The sequence below is a fragment of the Furipterus horrens genome, unplaced genomic scaffold (assembly GCF_987537825.1).
Source record: "Furipterus horrens unplaced genomic scaffold, mFurHor1.1.pri manual_scaffold_6, whole genome shotgun sequence".
In the NCBI taxonomy this organism is placed as follows: domain Eukaryota; kingdom Metazoa; phylum Chordata; class Mammalia; order Chiroptera; family Furipteridae; genus Furipterus; species Furipterus horrens.
In genome coordinates, this window is record NW_028327176.1 from 101,747,878 (window position 1) to 101,774,496 (window position 26,619).

At 37.7% G+C, this 26,619-nt stretch overlaps 1 protein-coding gene across 2 annotated transcripts in view; it reads left to right on the forward strand.

The window, feature by feature from the left end:
• Positions 1-3,830: 3,830 nt before the first annotated feature.
• PTCHD4 (patched domain containing 4) overlaps positions 3,831-26,619 on the forward strand; it is a 190,353-nt gene continuing 167,564 nt past the window's right edge. Inside the window, exon 1 of one of the 2 annotated variants that reach the window (XM_090280464.1) lies at positions 3,831-4,433. In XM_090280464.1, coding sequence (XP_090136590.1) covers positions 3,831-4,433 — 603 coding nt within the window. The remainder of the gene's footprint in view (positions 4,434-26,619) is intronic. The other variant, XM_090280465.1, reaches the window with a different exon arrangement.

Sequence of the window (26,619 nt, forward strand, 5' to 3'; positions counted from 1 at the left end):
GGGTACAGGAGCCAAAGAAAAGAGCTCCCAATAGCCAAATTTGGAAATATTTTAGCAACAAAGAAATATAAAAGTATAACCCAAAATATTTTTAAAATCTTAGAAATATCTTTGAGTCAGTACTGATATAAATAAAAGATTGAAAAGATAAAATAGAACAGAATAAAAGAGAATATAATAGAATAGAATAGAACAGCTCTCCCATGAAGGAGAATTCCTCATAACTTATGTAGATACCATCCTCAAAGAGGAAGGAGATGGAGGAGCATCGCTCCCACTCCTTAAATGTAGCTGGCTGCACATAGTGACTTCCTTGCAAAGAAAACTGTATGGAAAGCAGGGTAGAAGAGTAACTTTCCAGTGAAGAAACCTGACAAACACTACTCAGGCAAGGTTCATATCAACACATTGGTTCATATAAATACATTGATAAAATGTACCCTTGTTATGATATAATAAAAATGGCCTATTACCTCTGTTATTCCCTCTCCAGAATGCCCAACCCCAGTCTAATAATAAGAAAAACATCAGATAATTCCCAATTGAGGAACATTCTTCAAAATAGCTGACCACTAATCCTCAAAATTGTCAAGGTCACCCAAAACAAGCGAAGTCTGAGGAACGCTTACAGCCAAGAAGAGCCTAAGAAAACTTGACGACTAAATACAATGTGGTGTCCTGAATGGAATCCTGGAACAACAAGAACAAGAACAACAACAACAACAACAACAACAACAAAATATTAGTAAAAAACAAGGAAATCTGGATAAAGTATGGACCTTAGTCAATAATAATGTATTAATATCCATCCATTAATTGTAACAAATGTACCATACTAATATAAAATAGTATTAATAATAGGGACTGAATGTGTGATATAAGGGTGCCCTGTGTACTATCTTTGCAACTTTCTGTAATCTAAAACTGCTGAATTTAAGAAGGGTTTTTCTTCTAAAAAAACCACTCATGACCCCATAATCTAGGAATAAAAATAAATATTTTAATGCATATTTTATTTTTTCCAGTATCTATTATTATTTTTCAAAGTGTTTTCATACTATACATGCTTTTTAAACTGAACATTAGGGGATGTATTTTGATGTCATTGTAATTCTACAACATGATTTGTATTTACATTAGAGTAGTTCATCTTAGGGATGTATCATATTGAGTCAATTATCTATTTATGTCTTTATTCTTCTCTAAGTCCATTGAGTTTATTGAGGAAGGAGGTATGGAACCAGGAGGCAGTAAGAGAAGAAACAATTCTGACTTACTTGTTTATTGTGAAAAGCAGTGTGGTGGACCTGGTGCAATGCTGCCGGGGAAAATGTGATGGGACCAGAAACAAGAGACCTGGACACTGGTCTCAGCTTTGCAAATAACTCTGAGTATGGTTTTAATCTCACTTAACTTCTACAGTTCCTAGTGTCTATATCTATAAAATGAACTACATAATTATTCAAGTTCCATTCCTAAAATCTATTAATATATATTTTGTTAAAAGGCCATTTTTTAGAAAAATTAATGCGTAGGATATGACCAAGAATACTTAATGAAATAAAGAGGGCATAGAAAATGGATGATAGACACATTTCCTCTTTGCTGCTTAGCCAAAAACATGGTGTCCCATCATGTTGTACTAATGGAATACATTAAATGAAATAACATGAACATCTGACAGTTATTCAAAGGAGACTTCCCACTAAAGGAGAGGGAAGACTAGCCTATGAATGTTGCATGGGGATTGAGTTCAGCTAAACACAAGGAAGGGGCTGTCAAAAAATAGAATGGGCTTCCTAGAAAAATGAGTGGGTTCTGAGATGTGGAGAATTTTGCAGCATGGGCTAAATGGAGAATCATAAAGAATATTTGGAAGCATCCCTGCCCTTCATAGGAATTCAAACTGTTGATCATGAAGTCCACTTTCAATTTTAAAAGGTTAGAATTTTTCTTTAATTCTAGGTACAACACCATGCTTCAGACTATTGCCCACAAGCATTGCCCCTGTTTCTGAGCTTTCTGCTATCTCATTGATCTCCAGATAACTGAGGGATAGATTTCACTAGCAAAAATAAAAAGCATCTATTTATTAAGAGTATGGGTCCTTTAGTTTGTTTGTATTCATGGATGGGTATATCTCTCAGTATATAATGAAGAACAAGTCCTTCCATAAAGAAGAGGCGAACACATCATCTCTTAAAAATCAATCTTCTCTGTGAACTCCATGTGAAAAGAACAGAATTTTGGAAAGCAAGACTGCAGTTCACAATCAGACTTAAGAATTTGTCCTCAAGATTTCTTCCTGTTCTTTCCAGAACATGAACTTGTGAAAGCTTTAATAGGTAAGAAACAGCACACACACACAAATTTATTAATATTCAAGTTTTTGAAGTTGAACTGATGCAGGTGAGAGTTCCTCAACTTCACACTTTTGTATACTGAAGGAGGAGTTGTACCTGGTAAGAGTTTTATTTCTTAAATGGTGAAGGTGACTTACTGTTTTACACATCAAGGAACTCCAGTGTGCTTACTCTTACCCATCTTTATTCAGGCAAGTTCTATGTCATGAGTATCCCAATTTTTTTTTTTCTGGAATTCTGCTTACAGGAGGAAACTTAGCCTGTTAGTCCGCTCCAACTCCGAATAAATCAGATGGCGAGAAACCGTTTTCAGGAGTGCAGAGTGGAAGAAAAAATGGGGGAAGAGGGCTGAAACTAGCTTTTAAGAACTTTTTGTCCTAAACTTCAAAAGTACAGAATGTGAATGTAATATTCAATGAGAAAGCACATATTGCCTGTAGATCTTCACTACACACACACACACACACACACACACACACACACACACGCCACAGGCGACTGCTACTGGCAAATCCCTCCTCTCCAATCATCAGAGCAAGGAAGGGATCCCTAGAGCCCGACGCACCGCGGGTAGGATGGGGTCTCTGGGAGCCCTCGCTGCAGCCGATAATCTGTGAAATGACAGAGTGGAAGGCGTTGCAAGGAAATCCCTTGCATGCTTTGTGGTGTGTTAAAAATGCAGCATCATCCTCACCGCTCCTTTTCTTCAGCTGGAAAGCACAATTCGAGGGCACAGGGACTGAAGGGGAAAAACTGGCTGCCTGCCTCCAGGCGCTCCCTCCCTCCACGTCCACCCCGCCTTTCTGGGGCTCTAATTGCCTCGGCTCCAATGGGCCGGCAGCACCTTCACCCATTTCCTCTCCCATTCACTCCAGCGGGGAGGAAAGAGGGAAAACAAAACTCCAAAAATAACTGTCAGCATCTTAAAAGAGAAAAGCTTGGCGGCCCCCTGCTGCTCTCCCCCAACCCCCGCGCCTTAAGAGGCACATGTCTGCTTCTTACAACACCGAGGCACATGGTTCCAGTTCGGCCCCGAACGCCGCCAGGACGGAGAGGAAATCCACATCTGTGGGACGCTCCGCACGGAACCACCTCCAGCGAGGGAGGCCGGGGGACTGCAGCAGCGACATGAAGGGCTAGACCGCGGGATCGCTGCTCGTGCGGTGAGAGGGGGCGCGGCAGGAGCGGGGCGCGGGGAGGCCGGGGAGGCGGTGAGCCCCGCGGTGCCCCCGCAGCGCCCGCCGCTTGCCCCCACGCGCGCTGGAGATATTTGCCCGCCTTACTGCAACTTGCTGCAGTGTTTGAAAGAGTAGTAGGAGCGCATGGAGGTGGGGCCCGGGAAAGACCCGGCGGAGTGGTCGGGGGTGAGCGCGGAGGGGGTGGGGAGGCGGCGGCGGCGGGAAGGGGGCTGGCCCTGAGTGGGTGGGATGAGGGAGAGGGGGACAGCCTGGCGCTTACACGTGTCACATGTGCTTTTTAAGACGGCCGGGAGCGCCTGCAAGCTGGATCTGGTGGAGGATGCTGCTGCGGCAGGTGCTTCGCAGAGGGCTCCAGTCGTTCTGCCACAGGCTGGGCTTGTGCGTGAGCCGGCACCCCGTCTTTTTCCTCACCGTGCCCGCAGTCCTGACCATCACCTTCGGCCTCAGCGCGCTCAACCGCTTCCAGCCCGAGGGCGACCTGGAGCGCCTGGTCGCTCCCAGCCACAGCCTGGCCAAGATCGAGCGCAGCCTGGCCAGCAGCCTTTTCCCCCTGGACCAGTCCAAAAGCCAGCTCTATTCGGACTTACACACCCCCGGGAGGTATGGCAGGGTGATCCTCCTCTCCCCACCCGGGGACAATATTTTGCTCCAGGCTGAGGGGATCCTGCAGACCCACCGAACCGTGCTGGAAATGAAGGTGAACCACAAGGGCTATAATTATACTTTTTCCCATCTGTGTGTGTTGAGAAATCAGGATAAGAAATGCGTGCTGGATGATATTATTTCAGTGCTAGAGGATCTCAGGCAGGCTGCCGTCTCCAATAAGACAACAGCCAGGGTGCAAGTGAGGTATCCCAACACTAAATTAAAGGTATGCTCCTCCTGCATGCTTCTGCCAATTAAAGAGGCAGCACTTCATTTCTTGCCCTAAACAAGCAAAGAAAATGCAGAGGTCTCATCCTTAAGACTCAGAAGCTGATGCTTCTTTCATTTGGGGGGGGTCGGGGGGAAGATGGGCAACTGAGTGAAGAAAACAGGCAATGAATGGTATGACTAGATATTAAGAAATTCAAAGCCAAATCAAAAAAAAAAAAAAAAAAAGGCCAAAAATGGAAAAAGAAAAAAAAAAAAAAAGTTGTTTCTGAGACCCTGCAATTACATCTTTGTTCAGGGTTAATAAATCAGTGAATGGAAGGGGGAGGGGGAATCCTGAACAATTTGGGGGATTTCTTTTCATTATGGGGCTCGATGTATTTCTTATTACTGATTACACATCCACCTGGTGCCATATCCACCTATTTGCATCTTCAGCCTGGCTTGATTTTGACATGTAGGGAGTTTATGCCTCAGTGCTCTGTGAGTGTGTGTCTGAGAGCAGTGAGTATGAATGTAGTTGGGATTCCAGGAATCATGTGCATGTGTGTTCTCATAGCAAAAGAAGCAGAAATTTTCTCTGTGAAAACGGGGATGTGCAGCTGATGTACGAGTTCTCTGAGTCTTGTTACCTTCTTCCTATAACATACAAACCAAAGCAAGATTATTATAAGAGCAGAAGAAAAGAAAAAAGTCCATAGTAAGTATAAATTGCAAAGAATTGTTATTTCAGCACTAAATATATTGTGCTGTTTAAACACTCAATTCAAATTTTATTGCTCAGGTGAGATTTCTAAACTTATCCTACACTGACAGGACTGAGCTGCAGCAGGGAATGAGGCATGCAGTCTCCAAGTGACTGAAGTTTCAGGGACAAATGTGACTTCCAAGAGTCACTGCACCATTTGTATGCTCCATCCTGTGTGCTTCCATGGGGATAATGGACTAGGAGGAACCCTAGTTTCAATAAATGGATGACTGCAATATGGGAAATCATTAACATTTCTATTTACCTATGTAGTCAAGCCTCTATACACACACAAAAATAGTTTTCTCAGTATTTTTGAGATCAAAAGGCTCTTTTTCCTGAACTGAAGGAGGGTTTAATGTACTTGGAAACCAGAGATTCTTTTGGAAACCTCATCACCTGCCTCCTCTTAATTTGTTGTCCTGGAGGTTGATAGGGTTTCAGCCTCTTGTTTAGCTGAACTGCCCCTTGAGGTTTAGTGAAACTGGACAGATGATTGATCAGCTCAAACTCTAGGTAAGGGATTGTCCGCTTAAGACTTATTGAAGGGAGTATGATGAATATATGTCATTAGACAGCATGCTTTTCATTTCCCAAATCCTTTGACATCAGCATTATTGCTTGCTAAAGAAAAAAATGAGGTGGAAAATGATCTTCCCAGCCTATAGTTTCTTAACGGAGTTCTTCCCTATGCCAAACATTTGATGTGAAGAAAAATTTCAAATTGTGTCGTTTTTAAACTTCTGTAGTTTTTCCTATTGAGGCTAGTTTGCAGTTTATTGGTATGATTATTAGTTGAGTCCCTTATTTCCTTTATTAAGCAGTGCTCTCTAGATGTAAGAGCTTTGTCCAGTCAGCCACTGTGGACATTTTGTTTATTTGTCAATATCATTATGACATTTATAAAACACACCCCTTAAGGCCTTTAATCACTCACTTAATGATCATTGGTTGTGCTGTAAGCAGGGACCCTGCAATCTTTGGGTCCACCATTGAGCCAACACCATGCTCAGCCTATAATAGGGGCTCTATCTAAACTTTTTGCCTGATTGGTTGGTCAGTCTACTTAGTAGGAGTCAGTGAAAAATCATAAAATAATGGATAATTGATTATGAAGGTCCGTGTAGTAAGAGTAGAATTATTCTGGTTACCATAAAAATAACAGAATTATATGTTAGCTCTATAAATTATAAAGCCCTTATTCTGCTACGTTCTAATGTCAATGTGTCCCCAAATCTATTGACTTTACTCCCTCTGCATGACATCAGTGGTGTCCTTAAGCTATGTTTGGGTAAATGAATCCTTTAAGACTCTTCTGGGAATGATAGGCCCTCTCAAGCATCCATATGTAATCTCACACAAGATACTATAATATAAAATATAATTTGTGAGTAGTATAGGGACTTAAAATCCTATCAGAGGATCTCTGATGACTTTCAGGTTAAGAACTCCCCAGCACAGAGCAAAGTGAGATGACCTTTTGTTTTGATTACATGTTATTTGGAAATGATTTTAATTCATGTGTGGCAATGATATTCAAAGACTGTCTCTATGATGGTGATGGATGCCACTGGTGTATGAGATTTGATGGTAATTTTTATAGGTACATTTTTTTGCCCTCTAATTCGCTTTGCTTTCCTTTCTCATACTTGGATCACCAACCTTTCCAACTCTGGATGAAATGGAAAATTTTAGTGCTGGAAGATACTGTTGGTGGGCAGGGAATCAGAATTATAATAAATAGCAGTGGTTGGATAATATAAGTAAGAATTGGCAATTTCTTGACATGAAAGAAGCCAGTAGGTCAGTACTTAGAGATAGTCTGAAGCTATATAAACACTGATGGATAGAAAGAAGTGGTCAAAAACCTTAATTATGACAATCATAAGGATATCTTCCAAGTATTATTAAAAAACCCAAGTAGTCCTGAGCACAGAAATGTTTAGGACTTCAGATCAACATGATTATCTTGACAAGGTGATCCAGACAAGCAGGAACACAGAAAGGTGCTGGTATAGAATTCTAAACAGAGATAAAGATGGTATGAAAAAAGCAGCAGTCACCGTAGAATAATACTATAGATGAAATAAAGATACATACATTTTCAAAAGCTATGTAGAAAAGAGGCCAAAATCTGAAATTTCTACACCTATATAATATGAACTTTATAATTGTGCCTATTATTAAATCTTTATGTTATTACATATCTGAGTAGACATAAAGTTTATGTCATATTTTGCTGTACTATTCACATTCCTCCAACCCAACCTTGTCTAGTTCTATGTAGATAGTATTCACATCATTGATTAGTCTGTAAATTAGTTTGTATATTTATACTGTAATATAACAAAATCATCATCACTTTTCAAACGTCTGTGTCATGCTTTTATTTTAAAGGTATTCGCTACATTTTCTAGATTTACATAAATTATTTCACCCCTATAAATTTGGAATCTTTTTCACCTATTAAAACATCTACATTGATACATGTCCAGACTAAACTTTTTGGTTAAATACATAACATATTGTTGAAACCAGTCTCTTGATTAAAATGAGACAGGCACTCAAAATTGTTAAGCAAGGGCTACTCTGGATGCCAATAAATGTTTTCATTATAATTCAAGTGGTTCAGGTGGTAGCAGGCAATATTTTGCTGCCTCAAAAGAAGGCCATCATGGCTGCGCTTTTCATCCAGCTAGTCCCAAGGAAAAAAACAATGTCCATGTGTCCCCTGCTCTTTATTTCAGCCACAATAAAAGACAAATAAGAAGAAGCAGACAAATGTGGTCCAGGGTGAATGATGAGAAAAGAATGACGCAGACTGGACTTCCCTGCATCCTATTCTTCCCATTAAATTCCATTAACACCATACCTCTGGCCGCATGTTTAAGTGGAGTATATGTGCTTCAATGTACCACATTTAAGAATAGAAACAAAGAAGCACTTCCTACCTTTTAATAAAATATAGTGTTTCTTTAGATACATGTGGAATACATCTTCCAGGTTTGGAAGATGTGGCTATTAGTTGCTTAGTTCCAATCTCACTGGAAGGGCAACTTCAGCTGATATGGAAACTGAAGACTAACATTATTTTTAGAGAATTCCCAGAAGGTTATTCCCTAGACTTCTTTCCCCAATTCATCCTGAAATCTACTAAGACATCCATGTCAGGATCTTCTCTGATATTTAGATTTAAGCTTACATTTCCATTTCTATCTCTTAATAGGGAAAAACATGAATATCTTATTGAATGTTCAGGTTGAATCCTAAGTGGTGTTGGTGTTTTATGCACAGCATGTCATGTTTACAAGTCTGAGCCAGAATGAGTACTTTTATTTTAGAGGTAAGGAAGTTAGACAATGAAAGGTTAAGTGACTTCTATGAGGTAGCCAGGGTAGCATATTTTGAAGCCTGGACTTAAATACAGGTCTGTCTGGTACTGAACTTCATATTATTAACCACAGTACTATGTTAGGTCCTAGTACATCCTTCACCATTCTTGCTAACAACAGTTCTTTGTGCTAAGAAAGAACTAGGGTTATAAATCCCAAGGCATGTGAAATTCATGTTTTAAGACCACTAATGCTCTTTCACACCAGCTCCTGTGCTCAGTCAGAGACCAGCCCTGAAGAAGATGAAATGAGGCTTCTCTTTCCTTATACGTCCCTAAGGGAGTAAAACTTGCACTTTGGACAAACTTCTGCTGTGTGTCTACTGTGGAACCTGCCACAAAGAGTTTAGCAAATTCCTCACTGACACATATTTCACCTTTAATATAGTATTATATCAATTCAGAACAAACTAGAGTGAGTCTCCAGGACCAGCTGAAAGTGGGAATCATGTAATGTGACCCAAGGTTCAGAGCCAGGGGCTTGTGCGCCAGACAACCTTGAGTATTTCTATCTTAAATTGGCATCAGGAAAAACATTGATGAGATAGTATGGGGTAATACAACAGTATTCAGAAATATTCAGGAGACCTTGGTTCTAATCCCATTTCTTTAAGGAACAGTTGTGTGACATTAAGACGGTTATGTGACATTGGACCAGCACCATGACCAATCTGGGCTTCAAGTTCTAGGATTTTATGTAACATTCCACCATGTAGTAGTAAATATCATTACATTATATTTCGGGATATATTCTAAAATATTTTTCCTCTGGAGGTAAAGATTTGCTTGATTGTATTTGAACTATGCTGTTGAATGGTGTTAATTATAGTTTCCTAACTGAATTGTTGCACATATATTTCCTAGCCACTGTAACACAATAAGTTAGTTTATTAAATTTTTCAGTGCACCCAAGTGAGCAAAAATCTTGTTTGGTATTGGGGGCTAGGTCTTGCTTCTTGATTTCAGCAAAAACTTACTTTAAAGTAAATTAAATAATTTTTGTAGGTATTTATGTTTCTTTCCATTTTTGAAATTCAAGAATTAAGGGAAGGTTTTTAAAAATGGAACATAAATGGTTCTCTCCACTGTTGTCACGTTCTTATCATCAGCTGAGCCGACGGTGGTTTCCTCAGTGGCCCAGGACCACCAAGGGCTTGGGAGTGGGATGGGGAGAAGGAAAAGACACACATACAGTGTGATGAAAGTGTAGAAGGGACTAAGGCCACTCGTTTGCACCCCCTCCCCCCAAAACCCCACTCTTTTGCTTCTCCTGCTATGTTAAATAATAATTAACTCAAACAGTTTTTTCTTAATCTGTTCTACTTTGAACATTACTATAGCTGAAATAAGCCAGGATATGCTTTTCAAAATATAGTGTATTTGAATATTTTTTATTTTAACCCATTAGTTATTACACTATGATTGGACCACATTTCTTTTATCCAGCTTTAGAGTTGATCAGCATATTTTCAAACCTATTCCAGATACATCCAGATGTTTCTACATACCTTTAGTATAAACATTGTTAAAGAGGATATCTGGAAATTCTAAGATTCTAGATTTGCATAAGACAGCTCTAGATCGAACAGCAGGCCTATTTCTTCCCTTAGTCCTCTAAGCCCTCAGAGAGGAGTTGTGGCAATAACTCATTTCTCAGATTGTTTCTGCCAGTGGGAGGTGGACAGAGTTACATTAATCATGGCCCTGGCCCACAGAAACATATAGGAATACTTCTGACTGAAAATCATGCCAAATCACATTGTAAACCACGAAACTAATTTGATAGTGTTTCCTAAGACCTTGCTTCTCCAAGTGTTGTATATGGGCCACCACCAGCAGCAGCACCTGCGAGCTTGCTAGAAATGAAAATCTCCCAGGTCTCAGCACAGACCTACGGACCAGAATCTGTATTTTAACAAGTTCCCCAGGTGATTTATATACCCCTGAAAGTGAGTTTAAGAAGCTCAGGTCTAAAACAAAACTTGACTTTAGTAGTTGGTTGTGGCCTGACTTTAAAGTAATGTGCTAATTCAGAACAAAAACAAGATAAGAAAATTGAGTAACTGGACTAATAGGCATATCTTTTAGACATGTGGTAGAAACATTGAAGAAATGCTCAAGAATTATCAAGCAGTTGTTCCACAGTGAGAAACCTTCATCCCTTTCAACTGTAATTGGGCCTGTCATACAGAAACTTAAAGCTGATTACTGTTGTTCAATATTTTCCAAAAATACTGAAATTAAATATATCCCTTTAAGAAAAATATCAGCCGCATTTTTCTCAAGCCTCTTCGCAGTTATTTCACAATAGTAGCATCATTAGACCTGAGTGAGACTAATTATGTTAGTATTATGGTATTATAAGAATGTAAAGTATAGGAACTATACATAGGAGCAAGAGTATTTGGGAAAAATGGAACATACAATTACAGTGGTGTGTATTTTGAAAGTGGCTTTGTAATCCATGCTTTCCTCAGACAGGATTATTATGGCAGAGCCAGTCGTTGAAATCAAGGCTTATTCTCTGTTATTCAGGGAAAGTCGGGGCCTCTGAAAGCTACCTGATGAGCAGCACTTAAAATGAATGGACTCTGTTTAGCTACAGGATTTGTGTTAGAACAGCCCATGTGTTTTCTCTGTAGCTACCCTCCCAGCATGTAGAGAATGCACCTGTGCCATTCTGACTTTGCCGTCTCCAAGACTGAAGGCAGGATACAGGGTCTGGGTTTTGGAAAGCAGAAATGTGTCTTAAGGGTTCTCGTAGCTTCAGAAAGTCTGAAAGCAGCTTCAGGATTTGTGGCAGATGGAGGCTTGACTGGCTATTTAGAGTTTAGCCTCCAAGATTACACTTCTCTTTGAATCTTCAATCCGTTCTCTCACCCCACTAGATCTCTTGATTACATGGAGGAAGAGAACATTCAGTTCTGATTGTCACTGCATGTCATGCTAATGTGGGCACGAGAGAGACACATGAGATTCAAACGCCATTCGTATAACATTCATTTGGTAACTGTCTTAAGTGTTCTGGGAATTCAGCAAGAAACAAAACAGATGTGGTGCTTACCCTCCAGGAGCTTGTGTCTAGTGAAAAAGACAAAAATCACATAGGTAAATTCATAATTTCAGGTTATCATGGAGGAAAAGTACACGGTGCCATGAGGGTAGGATACCTAGACTTGGGGTGTTAGAAATGACTTTCTTGAGCGAGTGTCTGTGAGCTGAGATCTGAAGGGAGTTAACACTATTCAAGAGTGGGTTAGATGGTAGAAGCAAGCGTTCAACAGGGTCCCTTAGATGCATCTAGTGAAAGTCGCTGTGGATGGATGTTAAAGAGGGATGATGGTGAGGGTGCCACGGGCCATGGTAAGACTCCTGAGAGCTGGTGTAACAAAAGTTAGAACAGAGTCTATGAATCTAGATTTTCTAGGTTTATATCTTTTTTCTGCTCCATTAGTTCTCTGATGTTGAACAAATATTTTAACTTTGTAGCTTTGTTCCTTCTTAGCTCATACCTCTTAGCATTGATTGGATTAAATGGGTTCACAATACCTAAAGCAGTGATTCATAAACTCTTGTCAGCAAGCGATTCTGTTGCCCCTGGTTCATGAACTATCTTCTAAATAGGAAGGGTATATAGCGCTTAGAACAGCACCTGGTTCATTTTAAATTGTTAAATGCTAGTGGTTTAACTCCTTAAGCACTGATATTCTGCCCTTATTCAGAATTGGTTAGTTGACTTTTTTGTGAACTCATAATTAGATGAAAGACCCTCTTGCTTCAACCCTCAGAGCTAGTAGCTGTTGTTATTTCTTTAGTTAAGTTCAATATGAAGGATATATGTCCCTCCGTGTTTTGCACTAAAATGCTTGAGCTGCCTCTAGGGTACCATTATGACTGTGATATCTACTTGCTAAGGCCAGTAAAGGTGAGGAAGGTGTGGGACCTTGGTTTTGATGTTCACTGGGTTTGGAAGCATCATGGAGGTTGCTTTTTTGTGATTGTCTCAATAGAGCTGGCCTTGACCGCTTTATCCCCTCTTGGCTTCTGTGTCATTTGGTTTTCCTTGTACGTCTCTGATGGTTCTCTACTTCTTACTGGCTCACTGCCCTTACTATACATATTTATGGTTGTCCCATGTAACATTGTCTGTTCTGTCAATATTCTCACTCAAGCCAAACATCTCTTTTCTTCCATTTTTATAACTCTCTTAATGACTTCTCTATACTGTCATTTACTTAGGCTCAGAATTTCAGTCACCTGTGATGAACTCCTCCTTCCTCTCCAACCCAGCCAAGATATATATGCAAAGTATGTAATATCTAATTAACGTCCAGGTCCTGATCATTCTGTAGCAGTCCTTCTCAAAGTGTCATCCTCGCACCAAAAGCATCCCCATCACCTAGGAACTTTTTAGAAATGTAAATTTTCAGACCTTGTTCCAGATTTATTGAATCTCTGGGGTTGGAGCCCAATAAACCGTTCTGATTCTGCTAAAGTGTAAGAACCATAGTTACACAGCATTAGTGCTCAGTCTTGGCTGAGGTAGGAAGGAACTTTAAGAATATTCATGTCATAGGTCTCATCTCTAGAGCTTCTGATTTAGTTAGTTTGGAAGTGGCATGGGCATGGACATAGGAATTTTTTAAAGCCTTTCTTTCGGTTATAATGGACTACCAAGGTGGGGTAATCCTTTATAACTTTTTAAAATTTTCTTTCTCACTGTTTTTCCTATGGGCCATCTTTACTTATTTTATTAATGTGAAAATCTAATCTCTCTCACGTAATTTCTCACACTTGGAGCCTAGCTTATGTAACAAGATCATCTGCATTTCTTGGTTATATTTTCCACTAACCAAATATTGCAAGGGCTTCATTTCCTGGAGAAGAAATTGACCATAGCTTTTGAGAACTTTCCTGGGCCAGGCCCCAAATTTTACTTGTAGTTTCAGGTTGCAATACACCACCTGCTGCAAACAAACCAAAGTAAAGCACCTTCTGAACTTTCCTATTTTCTTACCTTTCTTTACACTTTTCATTTTGCTTGAATTTTTTTTTTTACACTGTCAGATGCATATACATCTCTTAAAAGCTGAGTCCCCAAAGTCACTTTTCCATGAAGCTTCTCTAAGTGCTTCCAAAGGTAGAAAACATTTTAATGCACTCTGGAGGTACTTTGAAGGAAGTTTCCTTAATCACGGTATAATTTGTATTATAGATTTGTCATAAGTCTTTGCTAAAATATTACTGTATGTGCCTATCAAAGCAGTAGGCTGGTAGCCTTCCTTACATACACTGATTTGCTGGGAAGAAGCTATCCAGTAAGGAGGCAGTCTGTGGGGCACGCCCTTAGGCAGGTTGTAGGGGGACAGAAAAAAAGCCATCCCAGTCTCAGTCTGACATTCGCAGGCTGTGCCTGACCCTGAAAAAGAGACAACCACAAAAAGACATTCAAACCTGTTTTCAGGAGAGGTCCTGAGATATCTGAGGCACACGCAACATAGCTCTGGGCTTAGGAGACAAAGTGCCACCAGAAGAGGGAGAGAGAGAAACACTTTTCCCACCGGTACACAGAACACCTGTGACCAGCTCAGGTGAGTCTCCTGGGAACATTATATGGCTTAGGCATTTGGTAGGGCTTCCAGGCGTAGCAAGTAAAAATGCAGGATACCCAATTAAATTTGAATTTTGAATTAATAAAGAATATATTTTTAGTATAAGTATGTCCTAAATATTGCATCATTTATCTAAAATTCAGATTCAACTTGGTGTCCTGTATTTTATCTGGTAGCTGAGCACTCTGGGAGTTCAAAACATCTGAAGACCCCAGCACCAATGTCAAAGTGTCAGGGGGATCAACTCCAGTTCTAATTTACAGTAGTGGCCAGCGTTAGGGGACTGGCGAGGAAGACTATGAAAGGTCTAGTTGGGAAATAATAAAGATATTCTAAGGACTCCCAGAAATGCAAAGGTGAAAGTTTGCAGGGGCCAGAGTTCTTGTCTCTGAGCAAGTGAAATTTAAGTTCCTTTTAATATATCCTCACTTGTATATTCTGGCCTTAGGAAAGCCAAGTTACATTTGTGGTTTTAATAATTCAGTGTTTATTTGCTAATAAAATGAAAACTAAATGAATTAATGGAAAAATTCATTCAAAGACTATACTGGATAAAGATTCCATTTAGCAGAAATGTCTTTTATTTAGTATCTATGAGAAGATGAAAGTATATACAAAAATTTAATTAAAGAAATTAAATTATAAGATAAATAAGTCCCGGGGGATATAATGTACAGCATGGTGACCATAGTTAATAATATCGTATTGTGTATTTTAAAGTTAAGAGAGGGGTGTTAACTAAATTTAGTGTGGTGATCATTTCACAGTACATACATATATCAAACCATTATGTTGCACACCCAAAACAATGTTATGTATCAATTAAGTCTCAATATAAAAATTTGAAAAGAAACTGCCCTTATTAGCCAGCACCATATCAGCTATTTATTATTAATAAAATAATTTAAGTTGACACTGTGTGTCCAGGAGTTTTGTTTTGTTTTTTGTAATAAAAGATCTATCACTATTAAGATTTAAAAATCACTAGACTGGAGAGAAGGTTGTTTATTTAACTGCCCATACTGGCCTTTTGAATATAGTAGGATTGAGAATTTCACATGCAAACTGCTAGAGGTCATGAAATGTAAAGGGAATGGTTTTTATTATTTTTATTCATGTAATGGTAGAAACTGAATTTAATTCTTAAAACATAGGGAATTGAGTAAAGAAGAAGAGAACTCCTGCTCCTCTTGAAAGAAAGAAAGAAAGAAAGAAAGAAAGAAAGAAAGAAAGAAAGAAAGAAAGATAGAAAGAAAGAAAAGAAAGAAAGAAAGAAAGAAAAGGGAAGATGGGTGCTGATTAGTGGAAATTTGTAAGCTGGGAATAGTAGCCAGCCAAAACCTGAACCAGTAGATAGGCTAGGTTACCCTTTCCACATATGAAATATTGCATTAAAAACAAAGATGCAGCACACTATTAAGTATTTGTACAGCAGCATTAACAACTTATAATACATCTTCTATCTACAACCTGTCTTATTTTCCTGCAAGATTATAAAACTTTTAAGGCTGGAGATAGTATCTTTTTCACATTTCTAGCTTAAAAGAAATGTGGGAAAAGTCAAGCTTGTCATTTCTTCTTTCCCAGGAACCAGGGCTTCCTGCAGAAGCCAAGTCAGGAGATGACCTCCGTTAAGGCCATTTCCTGGGTGGGTGAGGCAGAGCCTGAGTAATGGAGCATGAGGACAGGAATAGCGGTGCACCAGCAAGTGCCCCTGGGAACAGGCGTGCACCCTGCTTGAGCTCCCAGAGGGGCGGGTGGGGGGCGAGTGCAGGTGGTTGGCAAGAAGCTCAGGGTCTGAACTAGTTTATGACCCCTTTTCATAGGTAGAGCATGCCTCTCTAAGGGAATAGCACATAAAACTGGCATTAGTGACTTGACTTTTATTTTCATTTTATTCTTTTCAACCGTTTTTACCTTGGGGATTACTTTTAAGGAAATGAATTTTTTTTTTAGACTGAGAAACTTGAGATACTTTTGTTTTTTTTAACTAACCACATCTGATCAGCATGTCTCTTACTAAACAGTGTTCAAGTTTATAATTTAGTTAATTTTTCAATATATCAAAAATTGTAAACCGGCATGATTCTACATGTCTTCTTCCTGATAGAAGAATATTTTGGTAATTGATAACTAACTTGATAAGAGATCCTCATTTCTCATCTTTCCCTCAGTTCAGTGTCCTGAAAACTTATTGATGACATTAAAATTATAAGCATTGACAATCTGGCCCATTTAGCCTAAAGCAACAAATGTTTTTTATTGTGGTGGTTCTTATTTCTTAATGAATTAAAATAGGGAAACTGCATGTTGATTGAGCCTCTCTTTTAAAATTTGTAAGTAACGAAGAACAGGGCACTAAAAAGGAAAGAGACAACTCTATATTTGAATTTAATTTCTTCATTTACTAGCTGTATGACTTAAGACACGTTACGTATTGCCTTGGTCCCTGTTTTTATATGTTTAAATATAGTATTTTTAATACCCACTCTGCTGATTTTTAAAATTTCTGGCACTTTGTAGTTTCTTAATATATTGAAGCTATTTTTTATCTAAGTTCAGCACCATAGCAACACCAAGAAATGATTAGAAAGCCAAGGAAAAAATCACTTACAATCCCATCATCAATTCTATAAATAATTTATTTTCACCTTTCACTGCAAAATACGGTGCATGTCTTTTTTATTCTGTTTGTTTTTATTTTTTCAGAAGTATTTTCATAATTATGGTTTTATTCCTTGTTCAAAATTCTGGCAAGTGATTGTGACATTATTTACTTAACTGCTCATTTATTGTTACCTTTGGAGTATTTCTGGCACAGTGTTTTTGAAGCTGGTTTTCACAATCTTTAACAGGTATAGGGAAGAAAGCAAAATATTCTGGCTTGTCAACAGAAGCTGTAAGAAAAGAGGATTTTCTTATATGATAAAAAATGTCACTTTTTTAAGTATGTGCACTTATGAAAGCAAGATACAAATATAGGTCAACAAGTTCCAAGGGAGTAGGTGTCCCCAGAAAGAGCTTGGATAGAAATTAGAAGGACCTGATTTATTTATAGACCAACTCCAAAATTCTGTAAGTTGCTCTATTAAGGACCACATCCAAGATTAAGCTTCTAAGAGTATCTTGTGGCTTATCCTACTACAAAGTAATGTTTTTTGGCTTTTGGTTTGCTATAGCTCAATGATTCTCATAAGAATCACTTCAGGAACTTTCCAGTTATGTGATGCCTGGGGTCCCTGCCCAGACCAATTGAAATGTTACCACTGGGAAAAGGACCTGAGAATTGGTATTTTTTAAGCTTTTTGTATGATTCCAGTGGATAACCTGATTGAGAAACACTGAAGGACCTGAGACCAGAAGGAGGTCCCCCAGCCTACCCAGTTCCTTTGCAGTGTGTAGACTGAGAGGATAAGGAAATAAGTGGCTTTCCCAGAGCCACAACTTCAGGCCCAGTGAGCATCTGCCCTGACATCAACAATCACCATTGCCCCGCCAGGTAAACTGCCTCCATGGAAACTCTGTAGGTAAAATGAACAACTTCATCCTCTTTTGTAATTCCTTAATCTGATACTGACTGGCCAGAAATATGATGTTTTAATCAATTTGCTATGCTTCAAAGGTGTCCTAGATTCCTAGTCATTGGGAAGATATATCCCTTGACACTTTAAAAGGCATTCTTACTTAATGCATTTCTCTGCAAGGTGATTAATAAAGAAAACCTTAGGCAAATAGTAAACATTTATTATTTTGGTGATAGAGCCAAAGGTAATAAATCTTGATAAATCCATGAAGTATTACAGGAAGACTTGAAATAGACTAAAGTTTTATTAAATTTTTATTAGCTCTTGATTTATATCAAGATAATTTAAATTCCTTCATATAGTTAAGTGGTCAATGTTTGCTAATTTGTAAGCAGTTTGTTAATGCTATTCTTTGTTAGCCCATCCTTTTGATAAGCACATAAGGGATAAAGAAATATGTGTTGAATGAATGTTTTTTTAACTGTCACATTTTGAGTTTTGAAAACATGACATTAAAGAATTCAAAAATACTCTTAGTCTTAGCTTAGCCTAGCCAAAATTTACTAACTCTTCAGCCAACTCCCACATCTCCTATCTTTTCACCTGTGAAGACAATATTAAACTTCTTTTGTAGACATACGACTTCTATGAAGGTTAAATAGTAATTCTAACAAGCTTGTGACTTCTAAGTCATTCATATATGAATCCAGGCTTCCCCAGATCAGTGCAGCAAGTCAATCCATATTAAAATAGTATTGACACAATGTCTAATGAAAGGAAAAGCATGTGTATTAAAGTGCAATAAATATTTAAAGTAATTTCAGCTACATTGGAGCCATGACAACCCAGGTGCCCTTCTTGGGTCAGTAAAAAGCTTTTCTGTTAGCATCCCAGTGAGTTCACAAATCTTATACTTTCTTATTATTTTTAAATGGCAATTATAAATCACCTGATGCAGTGAGTTGCAAGGATGTGCTCTTAGTACATCCTCTACTGAAGGGGGGGGGATATATACACATACATATATTTACATATAAATATAAATTGCTTCAAAACCTACTCACTAATTGGTGACTGTAGCAGAATATTATTCCTGAAATCTATTTAAAACAGGTATTCTATTTTTTCTTCCTTCAGTAGAGGAAACCTTGGTCATGACAGTCATTTTTGAACATCTTCTACCTGTGACTTTGGAAATGGTCATTATGTTTTCTTGGCCTTCTCCTCTCTGACTGAGGAATCTCTCAAACATGGGCCTCCTCATCTCCACCTCACAGCCTGTGTGGTTTTAGTGAACTTTTAACTTTGGGAAATTGATGCATCTCCTGAATATTAAATTCACATATTGTATTCTTTATAAAGATATATAATTATCTTCCTTGCTCCAAACCTTCCCTTCCATGTATGTTCCTTATCTCAAGTGAATAGCTTTTCTCAATAGAGATGGATTCCATGCTTTCATTGTTTCAAACACTGGGCTTACACTAGGCAGTGGAGTTACAAAAATGAGTTACAGGTCCTCTTTTTCAGAAACCTATAGTGAGGAAGACAAGGAAATGAAAAATTAGTTCAGCATAATAAGTTGAATCTTAAAGGTTAGTCCAAAATGATTTAGAACTCTGAATAACCTAGTGTTGGGGCTACATCAGATTCAGACTCCTCAGGGGCTCTATAATAAAAGATCACACTCTTTATTGGTGGGAGAAATCATTCAGAGACATTGATTTTAATTGGTAATAAATGTTTGTTTGTTTTTTTCAAAATGTACTCATTAAAATTGAGGTCAGTGGAGAGCTGCTCTCCGTAGCAGAGAAATAGTTTGCTATGATCAGTTACTCTGAAGGTTATGAAGTCAGCATAAAATCCCAATAATGCTCTAAACTTACAAAATGAACACAAAGAAGGAAAATTTTATGGGTATGGACCAAGAACTACCAAGATGAAAAAACATATGGGTTATAAATCATGCACGAGTCCTGGCCAGAAAATTATTGGATAGTGGAACTTTCCATGACCTCAAAAAACATCCTATCCTTAGGCCTTTCTTCCCTTGTGTGTATTAACTGTTAGGATAATTGTGGGCTTATTTAACCAAAAAAAAAATGAGGCATACATTCATCTATAAAATACCTTTAATAAATTGTGAAGCAACCACAGCTATATGGCTGAGTATTTTTAATAAGAACAAAGAATAAAAAGTTACTTCCTATTTTTGTTTTGGGTCATATCCGGTTTGATAAACATCTCTGATTTAGTGCCCACTTGGGTAATAAATCAGCATTTTTATTGCCACTAAACAAATTCATTTATATCTTTAACAAAATGTCATGATAAATCTGTCTAGAACAGGATATGTAAACATAATCAACAAAAGGTATCTCATATCTTTACTGATCGAAAGGATGTTTGATGTATGCTTCTGCGCATTAATGTTTAAGTACAAATTGTAAGACTAAGTCTCCATGTTAAGAAACATAAAATGGAAATGTGTCTTTTTCTTTTATCATAAGGATTATCTGTATTAGTGAAGTGAAGTGTAGCATTAAATAATTGCCCAGTGTATTCAATCATCATGAATAGAAAATCTAGTTATTGTCATGTGACTGTCTTAGGGCAACACTTTTATTTTACTTTACTTATCTCAGTAATTATTTCAGTTTTCTTGGATATTGTTGTTTGTTTAAATTTAAACATTGTAATACAGCAAAGAAGAAGCCTCTTTCTTGTAAATTTTTGGAAGCAAATACAGACGATGGCACATCTGATGTGGGTTCATGGGAATTCTACCACATATGGTGATGTGCACAGACACAAACTGAGTATTTTGTGTCATTAGGAGCGGGCAGTCTTCTACATTAGATACAGGAACTCATCTGGTTATCACCAATAAGCCAGCGAGGCATGACCTTATATTATTTTTATTTTTACAATGAGGAAACTGAGGTACAGATGGTTACATAACTTGTCAAAGTCCATTCCAACTGGAATGAAGCCAGTATTCTTAATGCAGAGCCTACATTTTACTCTTAAATCATTGACCACACAGATCCTTCAATCTATAGTTTGGTTGCACACAATATTTCTAAAGTTATTCCTGATGGTGTTCAAAAGAAACTCAAGATTAAAAATTGAAAAAGATTCACTGTATTACCAAATTCACTCTTAACCAGAATTAATAAAAGTATATTCCTTACAGCTATTTTTCCCCCAAAGCAATTTAGGCAATTTTTTAAGTACAATTTATGTGTACGTCATTTAATTGATTGAATATCTGCCTCTTTTCTTGGAATACTCCTCTAAAGTCTTAATAAACCTGAGTAATATAATTATACTTCTTTATTATAAAACTATTTCTCTTTATTATGATATTCCATTATTCTTTTTTCTATTAACAACATACAATGGCCCTAAATAATTCTTCCTCTTCTAATATGTCATGCTGATAGTTTTTATGAAGGCCAGAAATCCAAGTCCATATCCAGGCATTGTAGATTAGGAATCATATTTGATATCATTTTAAAATTACCCCCTTCCTGTACCAATTTTAAACTGGGGGAAACTGGCAGCTTAAGCCCTTCTAATGTTATTGAATAACCATTTTTCTGAGGGGACCTAGAATATATGAAGGTATGATGAATAAACATTTATAGAGTTCTCATTACGCTCTAGATAATAATCGATTGTGTGTTCCTGAAGTGGCATAAAATACTATCCCTACCAGCAAGGAAGTTATGACTCAGTTGACATGGCACATACATAGTGAGGATATAAGGCAGTAAGTGCCCCGTGAGGAATGCAGACACTGCCTGCTGTAGAAAGGAGTTCAGAGAGAAACAATGGAGCACCTTTTGTCCTTTCCAAGGCTTTTAGGATGAAGTAGGATTTGAGGTAGTTCCTGAAATAAGGGTTGAAATGAGTTGAAAAGCTAAAGGTAGAACACTCGAGACAAAACAACCAAGTTTGCCTACTTGGGTGGTAAAACAGCATTTTTATTCTCATTAAACACATGGGGAGAATTATTTTATTTCCTAGAACTGGCCCAGCTGGCTACTTAGGGTCATAGAAAGCCCTCTTAAGACAGTGAATTATAAGACTCCCAAGTATGCCAACATTTAAGAGAATTCAAAGTATTTGGAAGTTCTCTAGGTCCAGGTTTCTTGACCTTAGCACTGCTGACATTTTGAGCTTGATAATTTTTTGTTGTGAGGCACTGCCCTGTGCATTGTTGGATGTTTAGCAGCATCTTGCCCTCTAAAGATAATCTTCTTCATACCTAACCTAAATCCCTCATATTGCATGCTGTAAATCTTCATTTTTAGTGACCTCAGAGTCTGTGCCTTTCATGTCAGGGGTACAGACCATTTGTCAGGACTCTGGGCTGCAATCAATGGAGAATTTCTAAGATGCACAGTGAAAACCACTAAGAAATGCTCACTAATATCTCTTCTCCAGTGAGGAAACACTGTCTGGTCTTGTTCACTTGTCAAAATTGTAGTCCTTTTTAGATTAGAAACCCATTTTAATTGTAAATCCCGTTGGTAGGGAAAGCTCAGCATTCAGGAAAGAGCACAGCTGGTGCTTCCTGGATGTTAAATAATTCATCTTCCTCATTTTGGAGAATCAGAACAGCCGAGCTGAGATGCTAAATCCTCAAGGTAATATTGCGAAACCTAATCCCTGGCACTAAGGAGAGAAAAGGCCTACTAAATCGCAGAAGCCACACTCTACAGCTTTAGGAAGAGCTGTAGAGAGAATACTATTTGCTAACTTGATTATTCCTCATTTTGGTAACATGCAGAAGATAGGCTGCCCTGGAAAATATTAAAAAAATCAGCCTGTCTCCATGTTATATGTTTTCATGCCTAGGTCACTCGTGCATATGGTTCATTTTTTTATGTGAAATGTTTTGACCCTTCTATAAAATACTCTCTCCAGATATCAGAAGGTAGTCATGGAATGAGGGAACCACCTTCTCAATTGTAGTTTATAATAAATAGATGACATTTGGGTAACTGCTTGATGATAAATATTTCTCACTAATGGTTCTATTCTCACACTTGCCAATTTATTGCATAGTCAGTTTTAGTCCAAATTGTCCTAGTACCTGTCTCAAGCTCATTTTGGATATTCATATTACTTTTGAAGCTGCATTAAATCCTCTTGAAAGCACAGCTCCTACAACAGTGTTCCAAAGCAGTTCATTAACACTTTTTTCAGGTAACAATAGTCTTAGACCTTTTATTTATGTGCCCTCAAAGAGGTAACTTACTTACCAGAATGCCTGTTTTTTATCTTAATGGAACAATATCCTTCTTCATTTTTGACAAGGTCCATATTTGTGCTACTATACCGTATGCTCAGTTCAGCCAGCTGTCATCGTTTGTGGGATTTCATGGGAATGTATAATGCTCAGTGATTGCAGAGAGCTTTATGTTTTCATCTGTGCTGCTCGAGTGGTTGACTCTATATGATATAAACAATCAAAACAATCAAACTTCAAATTTTCCATCAGTCAGGTTCTGCTGTATTGAATTTAGCTCCACTGAGTGTACTTGTAGACAAAGGTTAAAGGTAATAGAAGAAGCCCTCATGCAACCATTGCAGTTATCAGGCACTACGAATTTGTAAGTCCAAGAGAATTTTTTCAGGGTATGTGGGTAGACAAAAATTGAATTTCCCAAGTGAAAACTGGCCTGCTTCGACTTGTTATGGGCCTATGTTATTGAAAAATGTGTAGTCATCAGAACAAGAAATAAGGGAAGAGCTTGGGAGTTCTAATAAACAAAATCTCATTTGGGGTTCATTTATTAAAGTCTTTCCTCATTTCATAAGAACAAAGGAGAGTAAAAAACATTCTGGTGATAGGACCCATGGGCCAAGCAACCCAACATTCAGGCTTCGACAATGAGTTGAAGACATCCCAAGCAATATTCAGTTTCTGGCAGAGGTGCCAGAGGAGATGTTTTGAGCATCCACACTTTCTTTTTCCCCTTCATGATGTTTTCTTTGGAAGTTAACAATGTAACCTAAACTACTCTAGCTTCTTAATAACTACTTACTTTAAAACCCAAAATAAGGGCATTTAATTCAAGCAAGGCTCCATTTCATTATGTTTCAAAGATGTCTTCCTTTGGAAACCTCGTTTTCTTTCATTTGAAAATTAACAAGATAGCTCATAAATTGGATATTTTGCTGCATGATAAGATATGTATTATTAAATAAGTGTAGGACCTTTAAAGTCAGAACAATTGAGAAAACTGTTTCAATATAATATCAGCAAGTTTAGAAGCACACAGTGGAAGGAAAAGAGAAATTACTGGGGAGGTTCATAATAAGGATTCCTACAGATATTATAGTTAACACAGTTAAACTGCTAGTTTATAACTAATATTAAAAGATAGAAAATAATTAATCCATCCTCTCAATTAAATGTATGTTTGCTTAATTTAAAATGAAGTCATGATGCTGGGAATGTAACTCTTTTAAGCTGTCTGAATTCCATTTGGAGGAGACTGGGAGAGTTCACTCAAAATGCTTTGTAGAACTAGGGCTTCCCAACAGAGCCACTTGCCTCTTAAATTCTTTTATTTCTGGAAAGGAACAACTTCAATAGGAGTGAATGAAATAAACAAATTTAAACACGGACATGTATCTGGAATCAATGACTCAACAATATGGCATGAAAAGGCTTTAATCTTGAGGGAAGATATTTGGAAATTAGTTAAACTAGTTCCCAGATGGCTGGTTTTAGAGTTATTTTTTCATTTGTTCTCCCAAATAACTTTTATTTATTTGTTCCACGGTATTGTTGAATTTATCAATATGAGTATTCACTTTCTAATTTTTCATTTTCTCTCAGTATCTGAATGAGTTGTTCAAACAAATTATGAAGAAGTCAGGCTGGTTCAGTCTCATCTAAAGCAAGACAACAACTGCTAAGGATATTGCTAACATTTTTACATAGACTTTAAATAAATCCCTTGCTTAAAATTTGTTTAGCCATTTATTCATTCAACATGCATTTTAGTGAGACTCTCCTACATGGGAGAAACAAAGGGCAGTAAGCCCAAAACCTGTCCTCCAAGCTGCAGAGCTCAGTGGGCAAAAGTCCCATCTCTGCAATCAGCCTATGATTGCATTCTGACCTTGTCACTTATTAGCTGTGTGATATTGGATAAATGACTATTTCCTAAGCCTTGGGTTCTTCAATTTAAAATGGGATAATGATAGAAACTGTCTTATAGGTCACTGGAAGGATTGAAATGAGAAGCATTTTGCAATGACTAAACCAAAATAAGCGATGAGTAAATGTTAGTGTTTATGCTCTAAAGGGAAGAAAGAAATTTAAAAAAATAAACACAATTAAATTGTAGCTCTCTAAAATGGGGACACAAAGGGACCTCTTGGCACCTCAAGAATAAGAGAAATGAAAATGAACCATTCTATGTGGGTGGAGGCATTGCTGGAATAATCAAAATCAGAAATTTAGAATTATTACAGCTGAGATTTTTAAAAATGAGATCAAGGAATTACTGTTTCTCATCTCTGCTGAGTTAGAGGAGGAAATAGAATTAAACTATAGTAAAAGATAAGGGCTAAGGAAAACTTTCTGATTCAAAAGGTTGTTAGTAAAATTTATCACCCTCAAAAATATATTTTTAGAAATAAGACATGCAGCTGTCTTCCCCGTGTGATTTGCATGCAGGGCTGACTGGGGCCAGAGAGGAAATCTTTAGGATCTTCTCTCCTCCTATGATTGACAAAGGGCTGATGTGCTAAGCTGAAGCTGACAATGGAAAATAAACTATCATGGCAGAGATGGAAATGCTGTAGTAAAAGGTTAGGGGAAATAGGTGGCAGGTACATTTTTAATAAAAATAATGGGACATATTCTGTAATGTGTGAAATTTCATAGTCTTTTGAAAATTTAATGCAGAAACACCAACATATAAATTCTGTTTGCAAATTCTGTTTGGAATTGCAGCGTCCAGATATTATACTGTTTCATTGAGACCCGACAGCATCTCAGTTAATAAGGTGCTGTTTGACAGAATTTTGAGGACATTGTCATTTGGAGCACATGTCAAAAATATTTGAATATTTATTCCTTGAAATTCCTATGTTTCTTCATTCTCAAAGTTTATACTACTCATTTTAATGAAGAGATTCTAAGCAAGATAAAACATGGGAGAAAATAAAATCATAACATACAGATAGATAAATACCTGTTTTTCATGCTCTAGATCAGGTGTCAATAAACTTTTCTGTAAAGCACCAGACAATGTGCAAACCAATTAGTGTGGCTGAATACCAATAAAACTTTATTCACAAAAAACGGGCAAGGCCCAAATTTGGTTGGTGGGCTGTGGTTTGCCAACCCCCAGTTTAACTTTTTTTTAAGACATTTTTTCAATTGATTAAGAACATTTTCTTCTGCTGAGTATCAGACACTCTCACATCAATTTGGGTTGTATATCTATATTTTTCCTCCCATCTTTACAGTGGAGCATCTATAACTGCACTTAGACTAGAAAGACTATTATAAAAGAAAATTAGACAAATGCATTACAAGTTTGTAACACGAACTTGCGCTCCATTTAGAAAGAATTTGTGGACACTGAAAAACTGGGTGAAGAGGATCTAGTTTCTGATGACATGAGAACATCTTTATGGTGTGTTAAACTTTCTGGCAGCAGGGAGAAGAACATGTCATGTTCTTCCACTTCCTGTGTAAAAAATTGGTCCCTTTATAAAAATGCCTCAGGATGCGAGTACAAAAATTAAAATATTAATGAAAACACATAAAACAGCAGCATTAAACTCCTTGGGAAAGGCATCATAAAATAAAACCCACTGAACCCTGTAATCAGGCTCAGTCAAAAATAATGAGGTTCTCCCTTTTCTTTCCT